The following is a 23,048-nucleotide window of genomic DNA, read 5'->3' on the forward strand; positions in this document are numbered from 1 at the left end:
GAGATGAAAGACGGAACACTTACAAGGTTTCAAATGATTTTTTTTCATTAAGATTTTAATGTAGATGTAAATGAATTCTTTTTAAAAAATTAAAGTTTCCATTTTTTTAGAATAAAGATTTAGTGCACAAATACAGCCCAAAGCCAACAGAAAAATAGTTTTGCCTTGTCATTTCCCCAAGAAAGCACTGCAGCTACCTAGAAAAGGCCAAAAGAAAAAAAAAAATCCCTTCTAGGCTTTTCACAGAAGGACATGTTAAACTATGTACAGCGATCTGATGTGCAAGAGTGCAATAAATATGTACATATACATTCCTATCTGCGTTAGATATTCTAGAGTATCCATAGTGGATTGACCTGGGACTAAAAATGAGAAAAGGCTATAGCAGTGAATAGGAAAATGAGGGTTATAATGGTTTGATAACAACAGAATAATAAATGTCTGGCTAATGAATTATTTTTAACTTTGGGGCAGACTAAAAAAGTTGTTTTGAAATAAATACCTGTAAGGGATGCTTACTATAATACTTGTTAAATGTCAGGTTTTTTTTTTTTTTTTTTTTTTTCCTTTTTTGTTTTTGATAAACAGCATTGACCTGATTATATGGTGCTAATAACAGCCCCCAGTATTCTGGAATTCCTCTACACAGCCAGTCGCAGCGATCCATTATCTTTGTAAGCATTAGGAGATGCACCTCTGTGATTTGAAACACCAACATGCCCATAACCTATACCTCTATGTGGCTACATCAGTTATGCGTGGTCCCACTGAAGTATAAAAGAGGATATAAGCTGCTGATGACTTCACAGAAGACACAGAGATATCAGAGACTTCATGATCATCAAACTTAAACCAGCGCTGCCTTGCTGCATTTTTACAATAGGCAGTGTAGTGACCTCCATCCAGCCCGCCGTAGTGGTTCTGTAACAAGCAAGACAAAACAGAAACTGAATCATTACTTAGCATGAGTCAGTTATTTCTAAGTCTTGGCTGTTCTCACACTCCTATGAGGTAATGAAGTGCTGGAGCTGCCTGTTTGAAAAACATCGTCAGTTCAACAAGATACTTACTGAAACAGAAAACAAGTTATACTTCTTCAAACTGCTCTTTGGACCAATAACATACTGTGACAAGTCAAGATTTTCTAGCGGGAAGTCCACAGATGTTTGCAGCTTCTGCTTCCACCTGCCGTCGTAGGAAAATCTGCAGAAAAAACATCACAGGGTTAGGCTGACAGGAAAGACAAGACCGAGCTTTCACTATTTACATGGATTTCAGGGCAAGCTCTTAAAGCTCACATCTGTGAAGTCTTAGGGTCAGTGAGATGATCAGTGGGTGAAGTGCTTGCCATGCAAACCTGATGACTACTTGGGCTTGACACCTAGAACCCACGCAAGGGTGGAAGGAGAGAAGTGATCCACAAAGTTGTCCTCTGCCTGTGTGGCATGACAAATGTAGAACAAAATTAATGAGGCCTCTGTTTTAGTAATGGAAAGATTGATGAAGACATGTTTCATTTCTATTTACAAAGGAGGAGGTGTGGGTTGCAGACAGTAAACAATGTGCCCAAGATAGAAGAAAGAGAATGGCAGAGACAGCTCTCATTCAGGTTTCCTATTCCTGGGCCAGCTACAACACTACAAAGGCACAAAGGTGTGGTGATATTTTGTTTATGATCTAACAAATAAAGCTTGCCTGAAGGTCAGAGTGCAGAGCTAGCCATACTAGTCAGCCACAGAGCCCAGGCAATGGTGGCTCACACCTTTATTTGCAGCAGCTACCCTAGTCAGCCAGAGACTCTGGGCAGTGGTGGTGCTCAATCCCAGCACTAGAGGGAAACATAAGACAGGTGGAGACAGGAGTGCCATGTATTTAGTCTGCAGTCATGCTGAAGATAGGATCACCCTAAGCTTGGTAGAGGTAAGAACTCTCTAGAGGTTGGCTGCTTTGCTTTTCTGATCTTCAGCTTGAACCCCAGTATCTGTCTCTAGGTTATTATTTGTGCTACACAAAGGAGGCACTGAGGGAGAGCATCTCTAGAATTTTGCCTGTACTTGGGGAAACCAGAACTAAAAATGAAACTGCAGGGAGACCTGTGTTCAACTCCTTCCAACCTTCTGTGTAATTACCTCACCGTTGTTATGCACAATGTCAGGGACAAACCCATGACATCATACATAAAAGAACAACAATGAACTGCTTCTCAACAGCTCAATTCTACAGTTGCTTTAGAGCCTTCACTACTAGAACTTTTAATATAACAAACCTATAGTCACTTAAAAACACATTTATTGCCACAATACTCCAAGTGACAGCTAACACTTGTCAAAACTATAAAGGACAGAAAACTGAACATCTCAATGTTGAAACTGACTTAAGCAACTGGCTCCAATAACCCAATATAAATGCTTGATTCAAAACAAAATATACTTCACAACTAAACTGAAACTTTAGGGTTTTCTTGTGAAGCTGACTCCGGCTGGGTATGGTGGTGTGCACCTATAATGGCATTAAGGGAAGGAAGGCTGGGTCATGGCTCACCTGAGGTATATAGGCAAGAGCCTGTCTCTTTATAGAGAAACAAGAGCAGTGGGGCTATGGCTCTCAATGCTCTGCTCTGCTGTGTGGGACCCTGTCCTTCCACTAGATTAGACTCAAGACAAGAATGCTTGTACTTAGTGCCCTCTGGAGGCAGATGGATCTCTGGGAGTTCGAGGACAGCCAGGGCAACACAGAGAAACCCTGTCTGAGGAAAACAACAAAAAACAAGCAACAACCAAAAAGGCAGGAGAAAGCTGACTTCTGTTCTCCATACATGAGCTAATGCAGCCATATTTTGTACTCACTTTTTTTTTAAAAGCATAATTTTTTTAACACAAGGCTGAAATTACAGGTATGTGCCATCATGTTATACATGATTAAATTAATCTTGCTATAGTTTATAATCTGGATATTAACTAAAAAATATTTTATCATTTTATATGTATGGATGCTTTTCCTGCATATATATCTATGCCCAATACATGTGCCTGGTACTCAGATACCAGAAGCGGGCACTAGATCACCTGGAACTGAAGTTACAGCAGTTGTGAGCAGCCATGTAGGTGCTGGGAACTGAACCTAGGTCCCCTGCAACAGCAGCTAGTGCTCTTAACAACTGAACCATCTCTCCAGCACCTGAATGTTAATTTTTATCTGGTAATCTGTTTGGAATTACACTGTGTAACATTTCACTTGAGGTGACTTAAAATTTTGTTGTCTGAAATGCAATAATTTAGTTCCATTAATTTTTTTTTTAAGAAACAGAATCACAGGAAATAACATAAAATAACAAGTACTATTATTCTGCTTGTCATATCTGCCACTAATTATTGCTGGAGAATCTTCATTAGGTTTCCTTAAAAAACAACCCAGAACACAGATTACATAGACATTACAGTTCCTCCATCAACTGCTAGTACGCAAGCAGAGGCTTTACCGTTTCAGGTGTACCAACAGCACAGGCGGCAATTTCCAGATCTCTATCTTCTTTAGAGAGTCCCGCCGAGCTCTGCAATGGCTGCAGTAAAATCTGTTGTTATCTGTGAGCTTTTCTTCTTTGGAAAATAATCTAAGGCAGTCCTAGTGGCAAAAAAACACACTGTGAGCAGTGATTTACTTCCTCATGGAGTTCCAGGAAGCCCTCTTCAGTAAGAGTGCTGCAGACGCACGGACACCTTCAGAAGGTGGAGTAAGTGTCTGGATATGGAGGGACGTCACCAGTGTTGCAGAGGGTCAGCATAGCACACACAAGGACCTCTATCCTGGGTATGGTGGACTTGGAGGAAGTGAAGACTGGAGGTATGAACACAAGCTATTCTATTACTTACACTGCTGTCCTGTGGAAACCAGTATGTCTGATCCCCAAGTAAAGTACATCGAAACAGTAGATCTATGGTAATGTCAATTACAACTTCCTAAGTTAGCTTTCAAAACTAATTAAAAATGCAAACTTTTGTGGATGGGGGTTTGGCTGAGTGGTGAAGTGCTTCTCCATTATACACTGGCTCTGCATTCAATGCTGCCTGGGTCAGAAGCCTGCACCTGACGACATTGCCTGTACTCCCAGCACTGTAGAATCAGATGGAACAGTTCAAGTTCAAGGCCGGTCTGTGCTTTATGGCAAGATCCAGTTCAAAAAGTCAAGGGCTACAGGCTAGAGAAATGGCTCAGCTCTTGCTGAAGACCTGGGTTTAATTCCCAGCACCCACATGGCAGTTCACACCTCTGTGGGCACTGCATGCAGCTGGTGCCCAGAAAGGTACTAGCAAAATACCCATACACATAAAATAGTAAGACAATAAAAATCCCCAAGGGCTAGGATGTAGCTCACCTATTTTCCTATGCGGATGAGGCATTTTGCTATGCACACACAAATAACATTTTTACCAACCCATTATCTCTTCATCTTAAACTTACCTGTAATGTGCATTTACTTGTGGATGCTAGCGGCAATGATAAATACATGAAAGCCTCAAATGTCCGAGACTTTTTGTGACAGGTGAGGCACTGCACTGTGGATTTGAACTGACCCTGAAAAAGTGCGACAATGATGGATTCATTGAGCTGCTTGTGCTTCTGCCAAGCATGTTCTGCCGCTTTAAAGTCATCGAGGTGATCGTTGTTCTCTTCCTTATGCCTCTTCCGATTGTCAGCCTAGGAAGGAGAACAACTCACTCAGTTCTGTTAGTATCTAAGAGTTTGGTGGTATTGACAGTTAAATATGACATTCAAGGAATGACATTTTACAGATTTAGCCACACTGAAGAGTTTTGTAAGTACTACCAGAAAAATTAATTCTACCAACCAAAACCCACTTTACTGAAAAGAGTGTGACTTGAACTTTTCTGTTTTGTTTTGTTTTGTTGTGAGACAGGGTCTCACTATGGTGCTCTGGCTGTCCTGGAACTGTTATGCAGACCTGGCTGGCTTTGACCTCAGGGATCTGCTTGCCTCTGCCTCCCAAGAGTTAGGATTAAAGGTGTGTGCCACACCTGGCTTTTATTACAACTTCTGGACTTTTTTATTTGCAATGTGTAAGAGGCCTGAACTACTTCTGTCAACGCTGAAGACTGACCCACTGACTTAAAGTTGCTCAATTCTGCTTCAGAGTAGAAGCTATTCTTGCAGGGTCAGTGGTGACTGGAGAAACTCATAACTGGTCAATGTATTGAGAATGAATGAATGCTGAATGCCCAGCCATAAATGGAACATCATATCACCCACTCTAAAGTTCATGGAGAAATAGTGGAAGGAAGAGGAGGGCAGAGAGGTGTGTATAACACAAAAGTTAACACACAAGTTGTGACTGCCCACATCAGATGTGAGCGAGACTGGGCCAGTACCATCGAAGGGAAAGGTGCTTCCGACGACTCCCCTGAGGATTTACAGTTAATGATTGATTAATGGAGGAAGGAGAGATATTTTCTTCAGTGACATACCACTGACAAGGTACACATGTTCCAGTAAACAAACCTCGATCATGGTTCTGTGAGTATCATTAATGAAACTCACTGAATTACAAGAAAAAAAAAGTATGAAAGGTAGAAAGGAATTAACCAGAGTGGGAGGGGAGCAAGAGACTAAGATGGGGTAGAAATACTTGAAATAGATTATGTACATGTATTAGAGGTTTTAAGTCAACGCCGTTGGTTTTTAAGAGATTTTACTGTTATTACTGAGAGTGTATGTGGGTCTGGTACGTGTACAGGCACATCTATCAAGGTGCGTGAGGGTAGGAGGACAGTTCTGTGGGAGGTGATTCCCTCCTGCCTCCTTTACTTTTGTTTGGAGGATCAAACCAAGGTCACCTGACTTGGCTTTGCCAGAGCTTTTACACCAGCTGAGCCATCTTGCTAACCCAATAGCACGGCACTGAAGAGAAGACATCATCTCACATAACCAGGCATTAGAGTTAAAACCCAATAGATGCAATTTCAGTGTTACAACAGTATAGGCTCTTGAATTTACATACATCTGACTCCTTGAGACAATCTCTATGTAGCCCCAGGTTGTCCCTGAAGTAACAATCTTCTTGCCTCAATTTCCTGAGTACTAGCCTTAGGTGTGAGCCATCAAAATAGCTTGAATTTTTGTATTTATATTCAATTGAAAACCATGACCTTAAAGGCTTTCTGAAGAAACAGGTAACAAGCTTGGTGCTAAGAGAAGCTGTGTACAGAAGGAGGCAGTCCTTATGTAAAGATACTGCTTTAATAAATGCACCATTTAGATGCACCATTTGGTTACATGGAGCAGTTCTTGTTTTGGAAGATAAGTCTAAGAACATCAGAGTAGAACACACACAACACACAAATATGCAATAATATATAAAGAACAAACATGCTCAGGAGACAGTTGTTTAATAAAACCATGCATGACTTTGCTTTCATTAGCATGAGGGTCATAAAAATACCTGCAATAGCTATTTTACCACTTGTAAACTGTTCAATATTTCCTATTAGTACTTGAGCAAATAACTATACACTTCTTTTCAAATCCAGGTTCCACATTCCTAATCTAAGAATACAAGACATGGCATGCTGCCACAGTGGAAAATTATACTCCATGAGAAAAAAAAAATCACTAAAAAATAATTATTCAAAAATATTATAAAAAATCCACTTGAGGAAATGCGTACATAGAAAACTTATGCTGAGACCAGGGTTCCAGTCCCAACATGTCTCATTGTATAAATGCAAACATTCGGTTTTGTTCTGGGGAGCTCCGCAGATTCATGCTCAGTATGGTCACTGTCTGTAAAGAAGGACGGCTGGTGAATGGGGATTTAAACTGCTACAAAGACGGAAGCAAGCAGAGCTTAGGAGTGCCATTCATACCTTATTTAGATCCTCATGGAGGCCATCCATGAGAAACAGAAGCAGTTCCTGTGAATCTTGCTGGCTGGATCCTGCAAACTGGTCATTAATCTTCCCAATGGTGACTTTAAAGTCTTTTGGACTGATGTATCTATACTGTCCTGTCCACAGCGCTTTCATGATTATACCAAATTCTTCTGCCACTTCACCCTTATGCCCCAACAAATTTGATCTGTGCAAGTAAAGGTACCAAAAATAAAGGGAAAAGATTTTAAAGTTATAGTGGGTTCTTGATATCAGCACAAAACTACATGCACAATACACAAAGGAGTCACTCGCCTACAGGCCTGCACCAAACACATCTGAACCTGACTTTGCTGTGGTCCTCCAGCTGGCTTCCTTATCCTGGCTACAAGCCCTGCTCCTCACACTCATCAACAGGCAGCAGTCAAAGATGGAAGCTGTAACCCTGACAGTGTCTGCCATCTTGTTCGTCCTTTATGACCAGCTGAGATAACCATCCAGTATTCTTGCAGATAAAGATAATTTTCTTTTACTAATTTGACTCCTCGGAGGCTGAGTGGCAAGTGCTACAGTCTATGTCCCTCCAAAATTTAGGTATTGCACATAGACTAGGAATAGGCCCTTAAGAGAAACTGTTGCTTTTGCAGAAGACCCAGGTTTGATTCTAACACCCAGATGGTAGCTCACAATTATCTATAACTCTAGTTCGGGGATTTGGCATTCTTTTCTGGACTCCTCAGATACTTACACTTACGTGTGCATATACTCCTAAAGACACATGCATAAATACACACACACACAAACACACACACACACAAAAGTACTTTGAGAGGTGACAAGCAAGGACATGACCTAATGGTTGAGACTGGGTTTGCTGAAAAAGGGCATAATGAAGGGGCTCACCCTGTGCCCTTCTACCTCCTGCTACACTGTGACAGCACAGATGAGATACTGACACGCTCATCTTGGACTCTCAATCTCTACAACTATGAGAAAACAAACTCAGCGGTAAAGATTTTCACCATGTGAGCTGACAACCTGATTTGATCCTGCAGCCTACACTAGAAAGAACCAATTCCTGAAAGTTGTCTTCTGACTCCACGTGTGTGCTGGCTGGTACACGTGCCTTAGTTTGGGCATATCCACACAGACATACAAATAAAAATTTAAAAATTAAAATTCTTTTATTAAAAAAAGATTACCAGCCGGGTGTTGGTGGCACACGCCTTTAATCCCAACACTCGGGAGGCAGAGGCGGATCTCTGTGAGTTCGAGGCCAGCCTGGTTTCCAGAGTCAGTGCCAGGATAGGCTCCAAAGCTACACAGAGAAGCCCTATCTCAAAACCAAAAAAAAAAAAAAAAAAAAAAAAAAAATTACCTAGTCTTGGGTTCTTTGTTATAACAATACAAACAGAGTAAGGCAGACAGATTGCAGTTAGACTACCTTTTACCAGTGTACTGTAGAAGTGAAAGTCCCTTTACCTGTTGATGTCATCCTGGTAGCAGTTCCGGTTGAAATAGTCAGCCAAATGTGGAGCATTACACAGGCACTGCAATATTGAGTTCATGTAACAGGTATTCCCCAAATTACGAAGTCCAGTAAGAGCTGGTCCAGATCCTCCAAAAACAGGATTGAGGTTCCGAATCTGAGAAGCAGAAAGTCTCGAGATCTCAGCTTTGGGCCTAAGGAAGAAAGAACAGATGCCTTATGCATCTCCATTTGAGTACATACTGAAGATGGCAGACTGCTGGAGCAGCTGGTTCGTGATAATTTTGTTCACAATCCACATGCTAAACTGCTGTGTTTTCTAAGACATTTAGCAATTAGCTTAACTGACTGTGTTCCAGGATCCTCCCATGAAATACATGCCTACAACTTTTCCTGTGAGTTCTTGTTCTTGAGGTAGTCCGAGAGGTCCTCTAGCTTTCAGGGACTGAGCTACTGCCCAAAGGGAGAAAGCTCTTTCAAACTTCTCTAAGTAGCCCAGAGAGGTTAGCATGCTCCTAACTTAATCAGAACATTAGAGAATTAAATACAATAAAATCATACATACTTATAAAATATATGCTTATTATAGAAGGACAAATATATAGTGAGTTCTCTCATATGTAGATCCCAGCTGCTAAAGACTAAATGATATATTTAAGTGGCAATAAAGGTGAGTAGAAAGAAACCCACTAGACAACAAAAAAGAAACTAAGGAAATGCGGTTGGGGAGAACAACAGAACACATGAGACATGAAGGGATCACTGGAGGCAGAAGGAAGCAGTGGGAGGCTGGGAGTTTGGGGTGGGGAGAGTAGGACAGTGTCCGAACTGAGTGTATGCAGACATTTTTCTTGTCACTATTTCCTTAATACTGTATCTGCACCGCATTTACACTATTGTAGATATTATTATATACTTAAGAATTAAAGAGAGGGCTGTTGAGCTGACTCAGTGATTAAGAGCACTGCTGCTCTTCTAGTAGATCTGGGTTAAATTCCCAGCACCCACATGGTGGATCACAGTCATCTGTAACTCCATGTCTGGGGGACCTGATGCCCTCTGCTGGTCTCCAAGGGCACCAGGCATATACATGGTACACAGACATACAAGATACAAAACACTGCCACACGTAAAATATTTAAAAAGTAAAGAGGCAGATATTCACACTCTTGCAAAGAAAAAAATTAGAATACAAGTGCATCTTGTTTATATAATTATAAAACAGGCTTCAAATGAGACAGAGATCATCTGGGTACTATTACCTAACTATGCCTGCACCCTCAAAGTCACACATGGATGGCCACACTCAATTAAAAATTAGAAATTCTGGTCAGAAAGAGGCATCTGCTGGGCTCTGCTGGGATGAAGGTGCCCCTGGCTTCTGTGCATGTGCCCATAGCACTGCAGTGAAGGGGACCTGACTAGGGGATGGTCCTTGTCCTGCTGATCCTCACTTAGTGTTCCCTACCTGTGAGGGAAATATGGAAAATTAGCAAACTATCCCAGCTTTCTTTACATGCTCTTTCTCTGTTCATGTGTCCCTCTTATTAAGACAAAATACATGAATTGTATATGAGATAGCTTCAAAATACTGCCAAATTAATGAACTTTAATAACATTACAGTGTGAAGATTTCTAACATCTGGATTGTACTAATTCCAAAGTTCTTTCAAATAGGTCTCTTCCTAGCAAGGTGAAGTTTGGGAAGTGACCAATTACTTCCTTGGGATGTGCCAGAAAAAATAAATAGAAAATTCTTAGTAATTAACAAATAGTATATAACACATGAAAAAAAAAAGTCACTTTACAAATACACCAAACCATTATCCAAGACCCCTACAGTAAACAGCAGGCAAGGATAGTCTATGCCCGAGACAAAATGCTATGGTGTCTCATTGACCTATGCACATCTTCTTGTTTCCTTTAAACCACTTCTGATTATTCATAATAGTTGTTATAATGTAAACAGCTGTTATGCTGTGTTAAAAAACGATGACAAGGACTGGTGTTCAGTACTTCTATAGCCCCCCCCCCCCACCCACCCAATTGGTTAAGTTCCTAGATGCAGAAACTACTCAATTTGTTCTTGCTTTCGTTTTTTTTTTTTTTTTTTTAAGACAGGGTCTCATGTAGCCCAGACTGGCCTCAAACTTGTTATATGGCTGAGGATGACCTTGATGAACTTTTACCCCTCCTGTCTCCATTTCCTGAGTGCTGTTCTTACAGGTATACCTCACCATGACTGGTTTATATACAGTATTGGGGATCAATCCCAGGATTTGGGATGCTAAGCAATTGTTCTGCCAACTGAGCTACACTCCAGCCCAGACACCATGGACATGAAAGGCCAGTTGCATCTCTACCACCCCCACAAAGTGACCAATTTTTATCACTTACAAAGAGAAACACAAGTACATGACATGCTACTTTGAGAAACTTAACCCTGCTGTGATATCCCACTGTGAGTAGAGATGAGAATAGAAAAGGAGAAACGAGACAGAGGAAAGGAGCCCGGATGGTGCCTGCATTTTTAGACAGGAGACTGTCGTCCTCCATGACTGGTGAGAGAAACAAAGGCTGGATACTGAGCACTGTAACCCTGCCAACGCAGCAGCCCTGTAAATTACCTCCTTGTGCGGTCAGACAGCCCAGCAGATAAAGGCGCTTGCTACAACATCACCTGAGCTCAATCCTCAGGACCCACACAGTAGATGAGAGAACTGAAATCTCTCTTTTACAAACACACACACAGACACTTTTCTTTCATTAATTAAGATTATGATCTATGAGAGATGAGTGGAGGCCTGGGGCATGATGGGGTGAAAGCACTGTAACAATATATGTAACACTTTCATGCCTACATCAAATATAAAATTCATTAATCCTCTCCTATGTTAAGACAGCATTTTGGGGAAAAGCCAAGGGCATCTCATTGGTTTCATATTTTTCCCTCCATCATAACAATGGAATCTTCTGAGACTGTAACTCATACGTGGCGACATTTAACAGGTTTAAAACAATGACAGGGTCTTAGTTCTGTAATTGGGAGAGCTTACTTGTTTTCCCGGTTGACTGTCGGGGTCACTGCTGGCCTCCTCCTCTCCTCTTCCTGCAGGGCCTGAGTGATGTCTGGGGATGAGTAGGAGCGCTTCAGTTTGGATGGCTCCCTGTCCCGTTCGGCAGGGATTTGAGGCTTGACTTTGTGAGTAGGAGGGGTGGAAGGAGGTGCAGAGGAAGGAGCTATTTCTGGTGGATACATATGAACCGTGTTGGTAGGTGAATGATAGTAACGAAAGGTTCCAGTGATTGGATCAAGAAACTTGGAAAAGAAAAGCAAACAAAAAGGTAAAAAAAAAATCAGATAAGCTCTAAAGTAATTAGTGTTACCCCCACTGCAACATTTACGTCCAGGTTAAAACACATATGCGAGCTAAGATTAAAGCACAAACTCTATCAATTACATTAGTCCCTAAAATAATTTGAAAAGGAGTTGTAATCACTCTGAAAACTTTCAATGAAATTTAGGCTTGCTTTAACGGAATATTAAATTTCAAAATTCTCCTGGCAGGGTGCTCATGTGACAGCCAGCACCTGAGGATGTCTATTAGGGGATTTCACCCTGCAGTAATCAGGGGGAAGAGTTCATGTTCTCTATAACAAAGCAGAAGGACAATTAACTAGACAACAGTACCTTTTCAAAATAAAGTAATTTGTATTTCAGTTTACCTTGGCCCAGCCTGAAGGCAGTCCTGGTACAATTCTCCCCATTTCTTCACTTCGAGCTCTTGTCAAAGGTTCTCGTTGAGCCTAGTTTGAAACACAATAATCTGACTCTCCAATTAAAAGTTTCCATTCATGAACTTAAAGTACACACTCTGAAGAAATCAAAAAACAAAACAAACAAAACCCTGTCTTGACTGCCTTTCATAAGACAGAGTCAAAGATGAAGGCAGTTTTGTGTTCTCACAGTCTACCATGCCAAGGGTTAGAGGAGAGTGAAATGAAAAATGTAGTATTTCTAGAGCTTTCCAAAGGAAGCTGAGAGGGAAGCAGGGACTCGAGCTGCTAGCTAGGATGCAGATGAGGTAATTAATGACTACACTGTACTCAGAGGCTGGAAACATTAAAAGGTTACAGCCTCTTCAGAACACTCACTAACAGCTGTGTGATTCTTCTCTGTCACACAGCAATTCCTAAAACTTTAACCAGGCTATTTCTACAGTTACTGTGTTTGCAATGACTAAAATGAGTGTGCACAGAAGCCTGGCAGTAGTGCATTACAGCTTCTCTCTGTGTGTGTGTGTCCGTCCGTGTCCGTGTCCATGTCCACAGTGGTCAGCAAGGAGAAAAGACAACAGAGATAAATAAGGAAACTTACCAGATGATTATCTCATGGTCTATTCTAAACCATCTTGCCCTCCAAACACGGCTTCTTCTATATCCATTTTACAAAAATAATGGAATATTCTACGTAACTAAATACAGGTCAATACATTGAAGCATCAACTTCTATACTGACTACAGATGCTTCTATGTTTAGAAACATTTTTGTTTGTAAGACTTCCTTAAATAAATGAAAGATAATCCTCAAAGTGGAGAAAATATTTAAAAATCTTATTTCTTTTCTTTCTTTCTTTCTTTTTATTTATTTATTTTTCAAGACAGGGGTTTTCCTGTAGGTCTGGAACCTGTCTGTCCAGAACTGTCAGTCTAGGATGGCCTTGAAATCACAGACATCCTCCTGCCTCTGCCTCCCGAGTGCTGGCATTAAAGGAGTGCATCACCACCTGGCTATAAATTTTATTTCAAATAAAGGATTCTATCCAGAATATTATAAATTCATATAGCTCAGTAAAAACTGGCAATCTACTTTAAAAGTTGGCTATGACTTGGATATACATTTTGTCAAGGACAGATAAGCTGGCTGTGATAATGCATGCTTGTAATATCACCTCTTGGAATGGAGAGGCAATAAAGTCACCAGTTCAAAGTCGGCCTGGGCTCTATGAGACTTCCTCAGAAAACCAAAAGCAAAGATAAACATTAAGTCCTATATCACAGATGTGGAAGTAATAAGCCATCACTGCCATTGGGGAAATGTACATTCACATTACAAGCTACAACTTTGATCTTTGTGATGTTTTTGCTAGTATGCAAGTATGTGTGGACAGGTGTAAAATGGGCAATTGCTTAGGAAAACATTCTGTCAAGCTTTTTTTTGGTTTTAAGTTTCTTTTTTGTTTGTTTTGTTTTTCAAGTTTCTCTGTGTAGCCTTGACTGTTCTGGAACTCACTTTGTAGACCAGGCTAGCCTCAACTCAAAGATCCCCCCTGCAAACTCACTATCCTATTGGGGCTACCACTACGAATGTTGGGGAATACCCAGCATACCTTGAGTGTTTTCTTTTTTTTTTTTTTTAACTTTTTGTTGTTGTTGTTTTCTGTTTTTCAAGACAGGTTTTCTCCGTGTAACAGCCCTGGCTGTCCTAGAACTCACTCTGTAGACCAGGCTGAACTAGAACTCACAGAGATCCACCTGCCTCTGCCTCCCAAGTGCTGGGATTAAAGGCGTGCGCCACCAACCTGGTTTTTGTATCTTAAGAACTTAATTTCTTTAATTGTAGGTGTTTAAAATGTTTCACACAGGCTGTACTCTGGTTAACTTTACTCTCAGAGTGAACTCAGGGTTTAAGTGACACTGAGTGAGCTGAGGCTACAAGGCATGTGCAGTACACCCAGGCAGTTTGAGCTTTTGTTCTACAGTGAGGTCCCCACATGATCCTAAAGCACTGTTTGAAGGTATAAAACCTGACATTCTGTATGGTAAGCCTTTGCTTCCACGGAAGTAATTTCTGTACTACCAAAACTGTTTCCTCTTTACTTGGATGAGCTGTTACACAGCATTCAAGAGGAAAGGACACTGGTTAACCACACGATGAAGACAAATTAAAAGTGTATCATTTCATAAACATACCCTCCAAAATTAAGGCAATCAACTTTTGAGTCAAGGAAAGAAAAAAGTAACACTGATTTAAAATGTACTGGAAGAAACAAAAATCACACAGACCTGACACAATCATATGCAAAGATAAACTCTAGACTACACATTCTAAGTAGACATAAACTACCTTAACCTATTGGCACTCTCTCTCTCATGAGATTGTATTTCATCATAGTCTTTTGATGGTTACATACCAAACACAGAAATGAATATAGCTACTTGTAGCAATAACTAAATAGACATGGCATTTTACAGGCAAAAGAAATTCTGTTGCCATCCAACCATTTAATGTACACTATCACAGGCCTCAAAAGAGCAGGGACGCAAATACCAATGGGACAGAACAGTTTTTCACCCTCTACAGCACTATGCAGAATGCTTGCCCTGTTTGTGGAAGGCCACTGTACTGCCATCTTAAACACATTTACCTTTGGTTGGTTTTACCTACCTTGCTTGCACTCAGCTCTCCTGACACAGACACAGGGGACACATCTGCCGGCCTCTTCTGCACTCCTGACGTGGGACACCTTTTACCTTCCACAGACATCTTGGCATCAGAAGCCTCATGTTCACTCTTACTTGGTCTTTTTGTTCCTGTGGCTTCTTCCTGGCCCCTGTCTGCTGAGGGCTCTTTTTCTTCCATCTTGGTCTGCTTGCTGTCTCTCTTCTCTAGTCCGTCCTTTGGTTGGTTCTCACCGATGTCATGTTCTTCTGAGTCCTTTGTCTTTCCAGCTTTGAGTTCTTGTTCCTCCCTCCTCAACTTCTCTTTCTGTTCCTTCTGCTGCCTTTCCCAAAGTTCCTTCTCCTGCTTGTTTTTCTCCATGCGAAGTGCGATTTCTTCATGAATACGGGCCTTTTCTTCATCTGTTAACATGGCAGTTGGAGGGGGAAATACTGGCTTGGTGGAACGATCAGGAAGAACTCTTCCACTCTGATCTGTATTTTCAGATTTTATTCTATGATCTTCAGGCAACCTCACTGTTGGTTTTTTTGTACGGTCAACCTAGAGAAACACAAACAACAAAGCATGCTTTTTTTGTGTCTTTTTTTTTTTTTTTTTTTTTTTTTTGAGACAGGAGACAGGGTTTCTCTGTGTAGTTTTGGAGCCTATCCTGGCACTCTCTCTGGAGACCAGGCTGGCCTCGAACTCACAGAGATTCATCTGCCTCTGCCTCTGCCTCTGCCTCCCGAGTGCTGGGATTAAAGGCATGTGCCACCAATGCCCGGCTTGTGTCTTGTTTTTGAGGCAAGGTCTTGCACATAGGTCAAGTTAGCCTCAAACCCACAATCCTCCTGCCTCAGCAAAATTTACAAGTATTACTTCAGTTTTAGTTTGCAATGAGTCATATGTCTTAATGCTCAACCATAGCACCTAGGCCTGACAGAGGAGAATGAAGCTCCATTACTAAACACCCAACTACCCCCTGCCCATTTCCACATAGTGTTCCATAATACCTCACACCCAATATGGCCCAAAAGGAAACAAACATGGAGCTTCTCTTCATTCTCTAAACATGTAAAAGCAGTCAGCTAACAGTGTTCTTCCTACAGCGTTCTGCTGCCTGGCGAAATTGCACACAGCTTTACTTCCATCTCTGAAACTGCCAGGAAGCCTGTACCTAACATTCTCTCTTCCGGAACTCCAGCAGAGACTCCTACTGCCTGCTCACCTGTTTAGGGCCATTTCTAGTTACTTCCCTTCACTGTGCTGAGAGTGACCAGTTAACTTTTCCTCATTTTAAAAATTATGTAATATAGTATCATAACATATGTCCAGTACGTGTGAAAATTAAAGGATAATTTTTTGGAGTTGGTTCTTTCCTCCCACATTTATGGAGCCCTTTCTAGGGGTCAAATTCAAGTTACCAGGTTTATTTGGCCAGTGCCTTTACCTGCCCAGCCATTCACCCACCCAAGTAACCATTTTCTAACCAATCTGACCATGTTTCCCTTTTGTCTAATAAAATCCTATTTTACATTGTTACTCACTATATTTAGGTTGTAGTGCACACACACACACTCAAGCACTAACACTAACACATAATAAAATAAAAATCCAGTTTATTATGGCCTGCTTACTTTTCACTCTTTTTTTTTAATTTTTCGAGACAGGGTTTCTCTGTGGCTTTGGAGGCTGTCCTGGAACTAGCTCTTGTAGACCAGGCTGATCTCAAACTCACAGAGATCCACCTGCCTCTGCCTCCCAAGTGCTGGGATCAAAGGTGTGCACCACCACAGCCTGGCCTTTTCACTCTTTAGTACAAAACCATACTTATTATTTAGTGTGTGTGCATGATGCACATGAGTGTGAATGGAGAGACAAATGGGGAGGTAAGAAGACAACTCTGAGAAGCTGGGTCTCTTCTGCCATCTTACAGTATCCAGGGACTGAACTCACAGCATCAGATCTATATATCAGTGCCTCCATTTCACCAGTCCTCTTTTTCATCATACTATTTTGTTTTTTAAATTATATCATTACATTTTATTTACTTATTTATATTTTGGGGGGTAGTCAGAGGACAACCTATAGAGTGGGTTCTCTCCTCCTACAACATGGGACCTAGAGATCAAACTCAGTCATCTTTAGCTGCTGAGCCATCTTGTTGGCCCTCCATCTTACTTTTTGAGACAGAGCCTTTTATTGAACCTGGAGTTCACCAATCAGGCCAGAAAACCCCCAGACTCCTTTTCTCTGGCCTCCTGAGTCCTGGGATTTCAGTTGTGTGATGCTGTAATGTGGCTTTGTTGTGGGTGTTGGGACTCTGAATTCAGGTCCTCATACTTGTACAGTAGGCACTTTTGCGACTGAGCTCTCCCCAGTCCCGCCAGCTGATTAAGAGAGTTGCCGTATTTCTGGAATGTGGATCTGCTTAGCTGCTATAACAACCTCAGGAGATTCTAATTAGTTGCCTTCCTCAATTCCTCACCTAATAAGTTGCATGTTTACCACCTGCATTTAACAGCATATTAATAGTACTATATTGTGGGAAGTAAGCACTGAAAATACAATGTGCAAAAACAGAAAGGAGAACTCAGCACCTTCCAGGAATGACCCATACAGCATGGCTAGAAAACGAACTCTGTTTCCATTAGTACAAATTTAGTGAAAGAAGAAATATCCCAATTTCTTTTCACTTTTATTTTGACTTTTCACTTTCTCAAATAAGCAAACAAATCCCCCAAATAAACATATTCTTTTATTCTTTCTACAATTGAGAATGAAGCAGGCAGAACCACTGTGGAGATAAAGTCAACTAAAAATACAGCAAGAACAAAACTGAAGCTCCATTCCTGGCTGGTGGCTCACCCACCCTTCCCCTGCCTGAAAAGCATAACCTGTGGTTTACCTTGTTTGTACTCTAACAAATAAAGCTTGCCTGAAGATCAGAGGGTGGAGCTAGCCACTAGTTAATCATAGAGGTCTGGAGGTCTGTACAGACACAGGAATTGATAAAACTGGATGGAGAGAAGAATATAAGGTAGAAGGAGACATTAGCTCAGTCTCTTTCCAGCCTGGAGATTTCAAAGAAGTAAGAACTCTAATGGCTGGCTGCTCTGCTTCTCTATCTTTCAGCTTTCATCCCTTAATATCTGACTCCAGGTTTTTTTATTATTAAGAACAATTAGAACTCATGCTAAAACAACCTACTCTTAATACCTTAAACTTACAATTCTTTCTTCAGTCCCCCATATCTATAGGACAAAATTCAAATTAGCTTCAAGTCTCTGTCACTGTGTCTGTTCTCCAGTCTCATGCACTGTCACAGTGCTCTGTCCAACACAGACCCTCACCTATTCAGGTAGATGGCCATCTGGTCCCAGTCATTTAGCTTTCTACTTGTCTCTGTTATTTGCAAACCCCACTGAGCTCTTAGAGCTCAGAAAGCTGCTGCTTCTCCGTGAAGAGAAACTCAGTCTTCCTGCTCTGCTCTCCAGTGGCTAGCAGAGCAATGGTTGGCTGGGCTCTACACTGGTTTCTCAGTCATTACAGACAACCATCTTACCCACACTTATAAACTTGCATTTCATACAGAAATTTCCTCTATCACTTCTCAGATTTTAAGTGCAAAGGACCTCAAAATACATTGAACAAACTGCACATTTCTCAGTCATCTTGGGATAAAAGATTTAGAATTCAGTTTAGTCGGTTAACTTGACATATAATATACATTTTCTTTGTAATTTCTTACATTTCTGTTTTAAGGAAACCTGTTTATTCAATTTGCTTCTTAAGATTTAATCTGAAATATTAGATAACCTTAAAACATGATGAAGACACTGACTTTCAACAGCTCTAAAGAAATCAGCATCATCTACTTCAAATATTAAATGTTACCTGAGGAAAACTGAGTGCTACAAATTCATATTGAATAATACATAGGTAAGTTTTATTACTTTTCTTCAAAGAGAATTTAACAAAAAGCTCTGAACATCTTTGCTAAAGTTTTAAATAACTTTTTGTTTTGTTTTGTTTTTTGAGACAGTTTCTCTGTGTAGCTTTGGACCCTGTACTGAAACTTGCGCTGCAGAACAGGCTGGCCTTGAACTCACACAGATCCACCTGCCTCTGCCTCCCAAGTGTTGGGATTAAAGGCCACTACCACCTAGCTTAACTACCTATTGTTAACATTTCAAACTCCAATGAAATGGAACTAAAATGCTGTTTTAAAACCAAAATACTGGCATCTCACATCTATCATATGCAAAAGCAAGCAAACCACCCTCCACAGTGACAGGTTCACACTCCACAGTGATGGGTTCCACACTGAAATGTTCTGTCTGTAAAACTCTGCTCCTGTCCCGAGGATGTAGTACTCTTGTCATCAGTACTCTGTCAGCAGTACAGCATCACAGTCATGGGAAGGAATGCAGAGATGGCTTCAACTCTGGGTGGTGTGGCCTACAGACCATCTGTAAGAGGGACTAATCATTTGGTAGCTTCTTCAGGACAGCTGTGCCGGTCAAATCACAGCACAGTGTCACCAGTTAAGCAATCCCAGCTCACTTCAGAACACAAGCCTTTGCTACAGGTTGTGGGAAATGACCACCAGCTGGGATTGAAATCTTGTAAGTGAGCTAATAAAGCCAGAATGAATCATTATAAAAACTTTTTGTAAAAATAAAGGGGACACAATGTACATATCCTTCTGATGTTTCATAAGGTGTCACAGGTTACATATAAAACCTTTTCTCTGTATTATGTGTCAGTATGGTATCAAAACAAAAGATAACAAAGTTAGTAAAAAAAAAAAAAATACCTGTGGAACAGTCTTTGTAGCAGGCATTGGCTGAATTATGGGTGAAGCTTCAGCTGTGGGAGGGGCACTTGGTCCAGCTAGAGCTGAATGGTTCAGTGGTCTTGGTTTTTCATCTCGGCCAGTTACCAATTCTGCATTTTCATCTACTTCTATAGGTGGAAGAGGCATCTGGGCAGGAAGTTTGGGAGGAGCTGGTTCTTCCAGTGAAGGATACGTAAAATCCACTAAAATCCCCAAAAGAACAATGCATGTTTTTAACAACAGCAAACTCCACACACAATATTTTTGTTACCCATGCTCTTTGTGATAGCTAAATGTGAGTGAAATGGCAATCACTACAGTCTTAAAGAAAACATGAACCCCTATTCTGTATTTGCAAACAAACTAGCATTTAATAGGGCAAAGGTATATACAAGCAAGGTTACCCTGAACATATGTTTTATTCTGAATTGAAGCAATTAAAAAAAAATTTCCACATACATACATGAGACAGACACCTCTTCAGTTTTGCTTCGAGGGGGTGGAGTGACCTTAGCATTTGTTGTATACTGCGGATAGCAAAGAAGCCAGTTTTCATAGCCTCCCTCCAACACCAAAGGCTCATGGCGCAGGACGGTTTTACTTTCCCACTACAAAATGAAGACAGGATATTTTTAAGATAGTAGCAGTCTCTTGACAGCAAAACCACAACCAAAGTAAGACCAAATGTAGAGCTACTTGCTGTCAAGCAAAATGAAAACAAAGAATTAAATTCAAAACCCAACATTAAATGCAGTATTAGATATAAATCAATAACGGGAGTTTTAAGAACCAACAAATAATCCATTATCTTAGAAGGAAAGCTATAAAATAAATCCAAGACAAAAACTACCTAAAACCTAACCACCTAGAGATAGCCCTTAACATTTGGAGTTAGTTCCTACTCTCACACATATATACACGTTTCAAAATGTATTTTTATAAAACAAAGAAACTTTTGGGTTTTTTTTTTTGGTTTTTCGAGACAGGGTTTTTCTGTGGCTTTGGAGGCTATTCTGGAACTAGCTCTTGTAGACCAGGCTGGTCTCAAACTCACAGAGATCCTCCGCCTCTACCTCCCGAGTGCTGGGATTAAAGGCTTGTGCCAACGTCCGGCTCAACAAAGAAACACTTAATTTGCAGCTCTTTCTTTTTCATGAATCTCACTAACAGTTGTATCATTTATAGTGATTACTATTGTGTGTGTGTGTGTGTGTGTGTGTGTGTGTGTGTGTGTGTGTGTGTGTACAAATAACCCCAATGCTGGAATAAACACCAAAGATAAGCACACATCTCATCTCCCTTAATAAAATTTCCAAAATTGGAGCAGCTGAGTCCTGGCTCAAAAACATCTTATGACTTTCAATATTAAATGTTCACCTCTAAGATGGTTACTGAATACAACTTCCTAGGCATACAGATGGTTTGAAAGTCTAGTGGAACCAGTCAAAAGCAATCTCCACCATTTCCCAACAATCAGACAAAACTTGTTCAAGTAACGAGGGGAGCTGCCCACCTTGAAAAGTGCATCTTTTAGACTCCGCAGAGTGGTCCCAAGCAGCAAATCGTTCGCTGAACTAAACCAGTCGAGCAGTACCACATAGTCCACACTTCCCCTCTTTTTCCAAGTGTCTTTGGAATCATCTGAGAGGTTTGCTTCAATCCAATTAGCAGTGACTCTGAAACGAATGAGCATTTGTATTGAGCAAAGTGGAGAAATGATCCCCGCACTCTGTCACACCACTACAAGCTTTACTCTACCCGTCACTACATGCTAGTGCTTTTAGTAATTATTAGGGAGGGAAAGAGACTTAATTCTGACCCTTTTTAAAAGATTGGGGAGCCGGGCATTGGTGGCACACGCCTTTAATCCCAGAATTTGGGAGGCAGAGGCAGGCGGATTTCTATGAGTTTGAGGCCAACCTGGTCTCCAGAGCGAGTGCCAGGATACGCTCCAAAGCTACACAGAGAAAAACCCTGTCTCGGGGAAAAAAAAAAAAGGGGGGGGGGGTTTACAAAACTGAAAACAGAAAATCATCCAGACAATTTCCTCTGCCAAATCTAAACTAAAGAATCACCTCAGCAACATCACTCATATTTCAGCTCATTTCTATCTATACACATAATAACTAAACAGTGTGTTTTAATTTAATTATCAAGCACACACAGCCCTACTGTGTGCCAGATCCTGTTCTATATGCTTTGGATCTTACTGAATCCTCACAAAGGTACACTCAGGAGACATTACTCCCACTTTATAGCTGGGAATTCATGGCATATAGAGGTCTTACAGCCTGTCCTCGGTTACAGCTCAGGTCTACGCTTACATTCTTGCATCAGCATGTTCTCAATTACACAGGAGACGCAGTGTTCAGCTACTCTTTTGCTCATATGGAAGCTTACACACATCCTTAACATGGGCCGTTACATAGAACACAATCCTCTTCCTGCTGCCTTCTCTTCTTTAACTGCTTGTCCCCTTTGCTCATTCACACCAGCCATGACTTTTGATTCTTGATTTATTCAGACATGCTCCTGCCTAAGGGCCTCTATTCTTGCTGTATTCTCTGTTTCCTACCCATTCCTGACCTCAGAATGTAAACCATCCATTTCCCCAACATATTCAACACTTGCTAAGAACTTTCCTGTGAGTCTTCCTGGAACTAATTTTAGGGTCTACTCCAAGACAGACAGACACACCCACATATCCCAATACATATCCACCCACCCACCACATCATACTAATTAACATAAAGAACATTTTTTTCTATCTTATCTGCCTATTTAATTAAAGCTTTACAAAGGCAATAACTGTTATCTGTTCATAGGTTTAGCCTCATCACTTAGAACCACAGTAACCCATCCTACCTCTGAATAAATATTTGCTGAAATGACAGAATAAATAACATTCCTTTGGTAAAAGGTGCCAGTGCTTAGAAACCATTCAGCATTAGTAGGTATTTCAGTATTTAACTGACGATACTAGCAAGCGGAATGAGACTGGAGAAACCTGCTTGCATTTTTCTTTCTTTCTTTTTTTTTTTTTTTTTCTTTTCTTTTTCGAGACAGGGTTTCTCTGTAAAGCTTTGGAGCCTGTCCTGGCACTCACTCCATAGACTAGGCTGGATCCGCCTGCCTCTGCCTCCCAAGTGCTGGGATTAAAGGCGCCACCACCACTAGGTGGGACTGGTGAAACTTTTACCCACAAATAAAACAAAATGGCTCTGGACTAAAAACAAAATAAGCCTGTTCCTAATAAACCAATGTTACTCTACTGGGAAATGAAGAGGAAGAGCTAATATAAAATACCATATCTTAGCTGTCCTTATAGAGACAGATCAAGATGCACGACCTACAGAGAATGGAATGTGAGCATTTATTAAGTAAGGGGCATTTATT

At 40.9% G+C, this 23,048-nt stretch overlaps 1 protein-coding gene across 2 annotated transcripts in view; it reads right to left on the minus strand.

The window, feature by feature from the left end:
* Positions 1-541: 541 nt before the first annotated feature.
* Usp8 (ubiquitin specific peptidase 8) overlaps positions 542-23,048 on the minus strand; it is a 49,267-nt gene continuing 26,760 nt past the window's right edge. For both annotated transcript variants that reach the window (XM_027421920.2, XM_027421921.2), the window contains 12 exons: positions 21,166-21,328; positions 20,116-20,260; positions 19,632-19,855; positions 14,819-15,373; positions 12,097-12,177; positions 11,427-11,689; positions 8,364-8,564; positions 6,879-7,089; positions 4,459-4,695; positions 3,479-3,621; positions 1,071-1,203; positions 542-921 (listed from right to left, as the gene is read on the minus strand). In XM_027421920.2, coding sequence (XP_027277721.1) covers positions 736-921; positions 1,071-1,203; positions 3,479-3,621; positions 4,459-4,695; positions 6,879-7,089; positions 8,364-8,564; positions 11,427-11,689; positions 12,097-12,177; positions 14,819-15,373; positions 19,632-19,855; positions 20,116-20,260; positions 21,166-21,328 — 2,542 coding nt within the window. In that variant the 3' untranslated portion in view covers positions 542-735. The remainder of the gene's footprint in view (positions 922-1,070; positions 1,204-3,478; positions 3,622-4,458; positions 4,696-6,878; positions 7,090-8,363; positions 8,565-11,426; positions 11,690-12,096; positions 12,178-14,818; positions 15,374-19,631; positions 19,856-20,115; positions 20,261-21,165; positions 21,329-23,048) is intronic.

This window comes from Cricetulus griseus, chromosome 6, assembly GCF_003668045.3.
Source record: "Cricetulus griseus strain 17A/GY chromosome 6, alternate assembly CriGri-PICRH-1.0, whole genome shotgun sequence".
Lineage (NCBI taxonomy): Eukaryota > Metazoa > Chordata > Mammalia > Rodentia > Cricetidae > Cricetulus > Cricetulus griseus.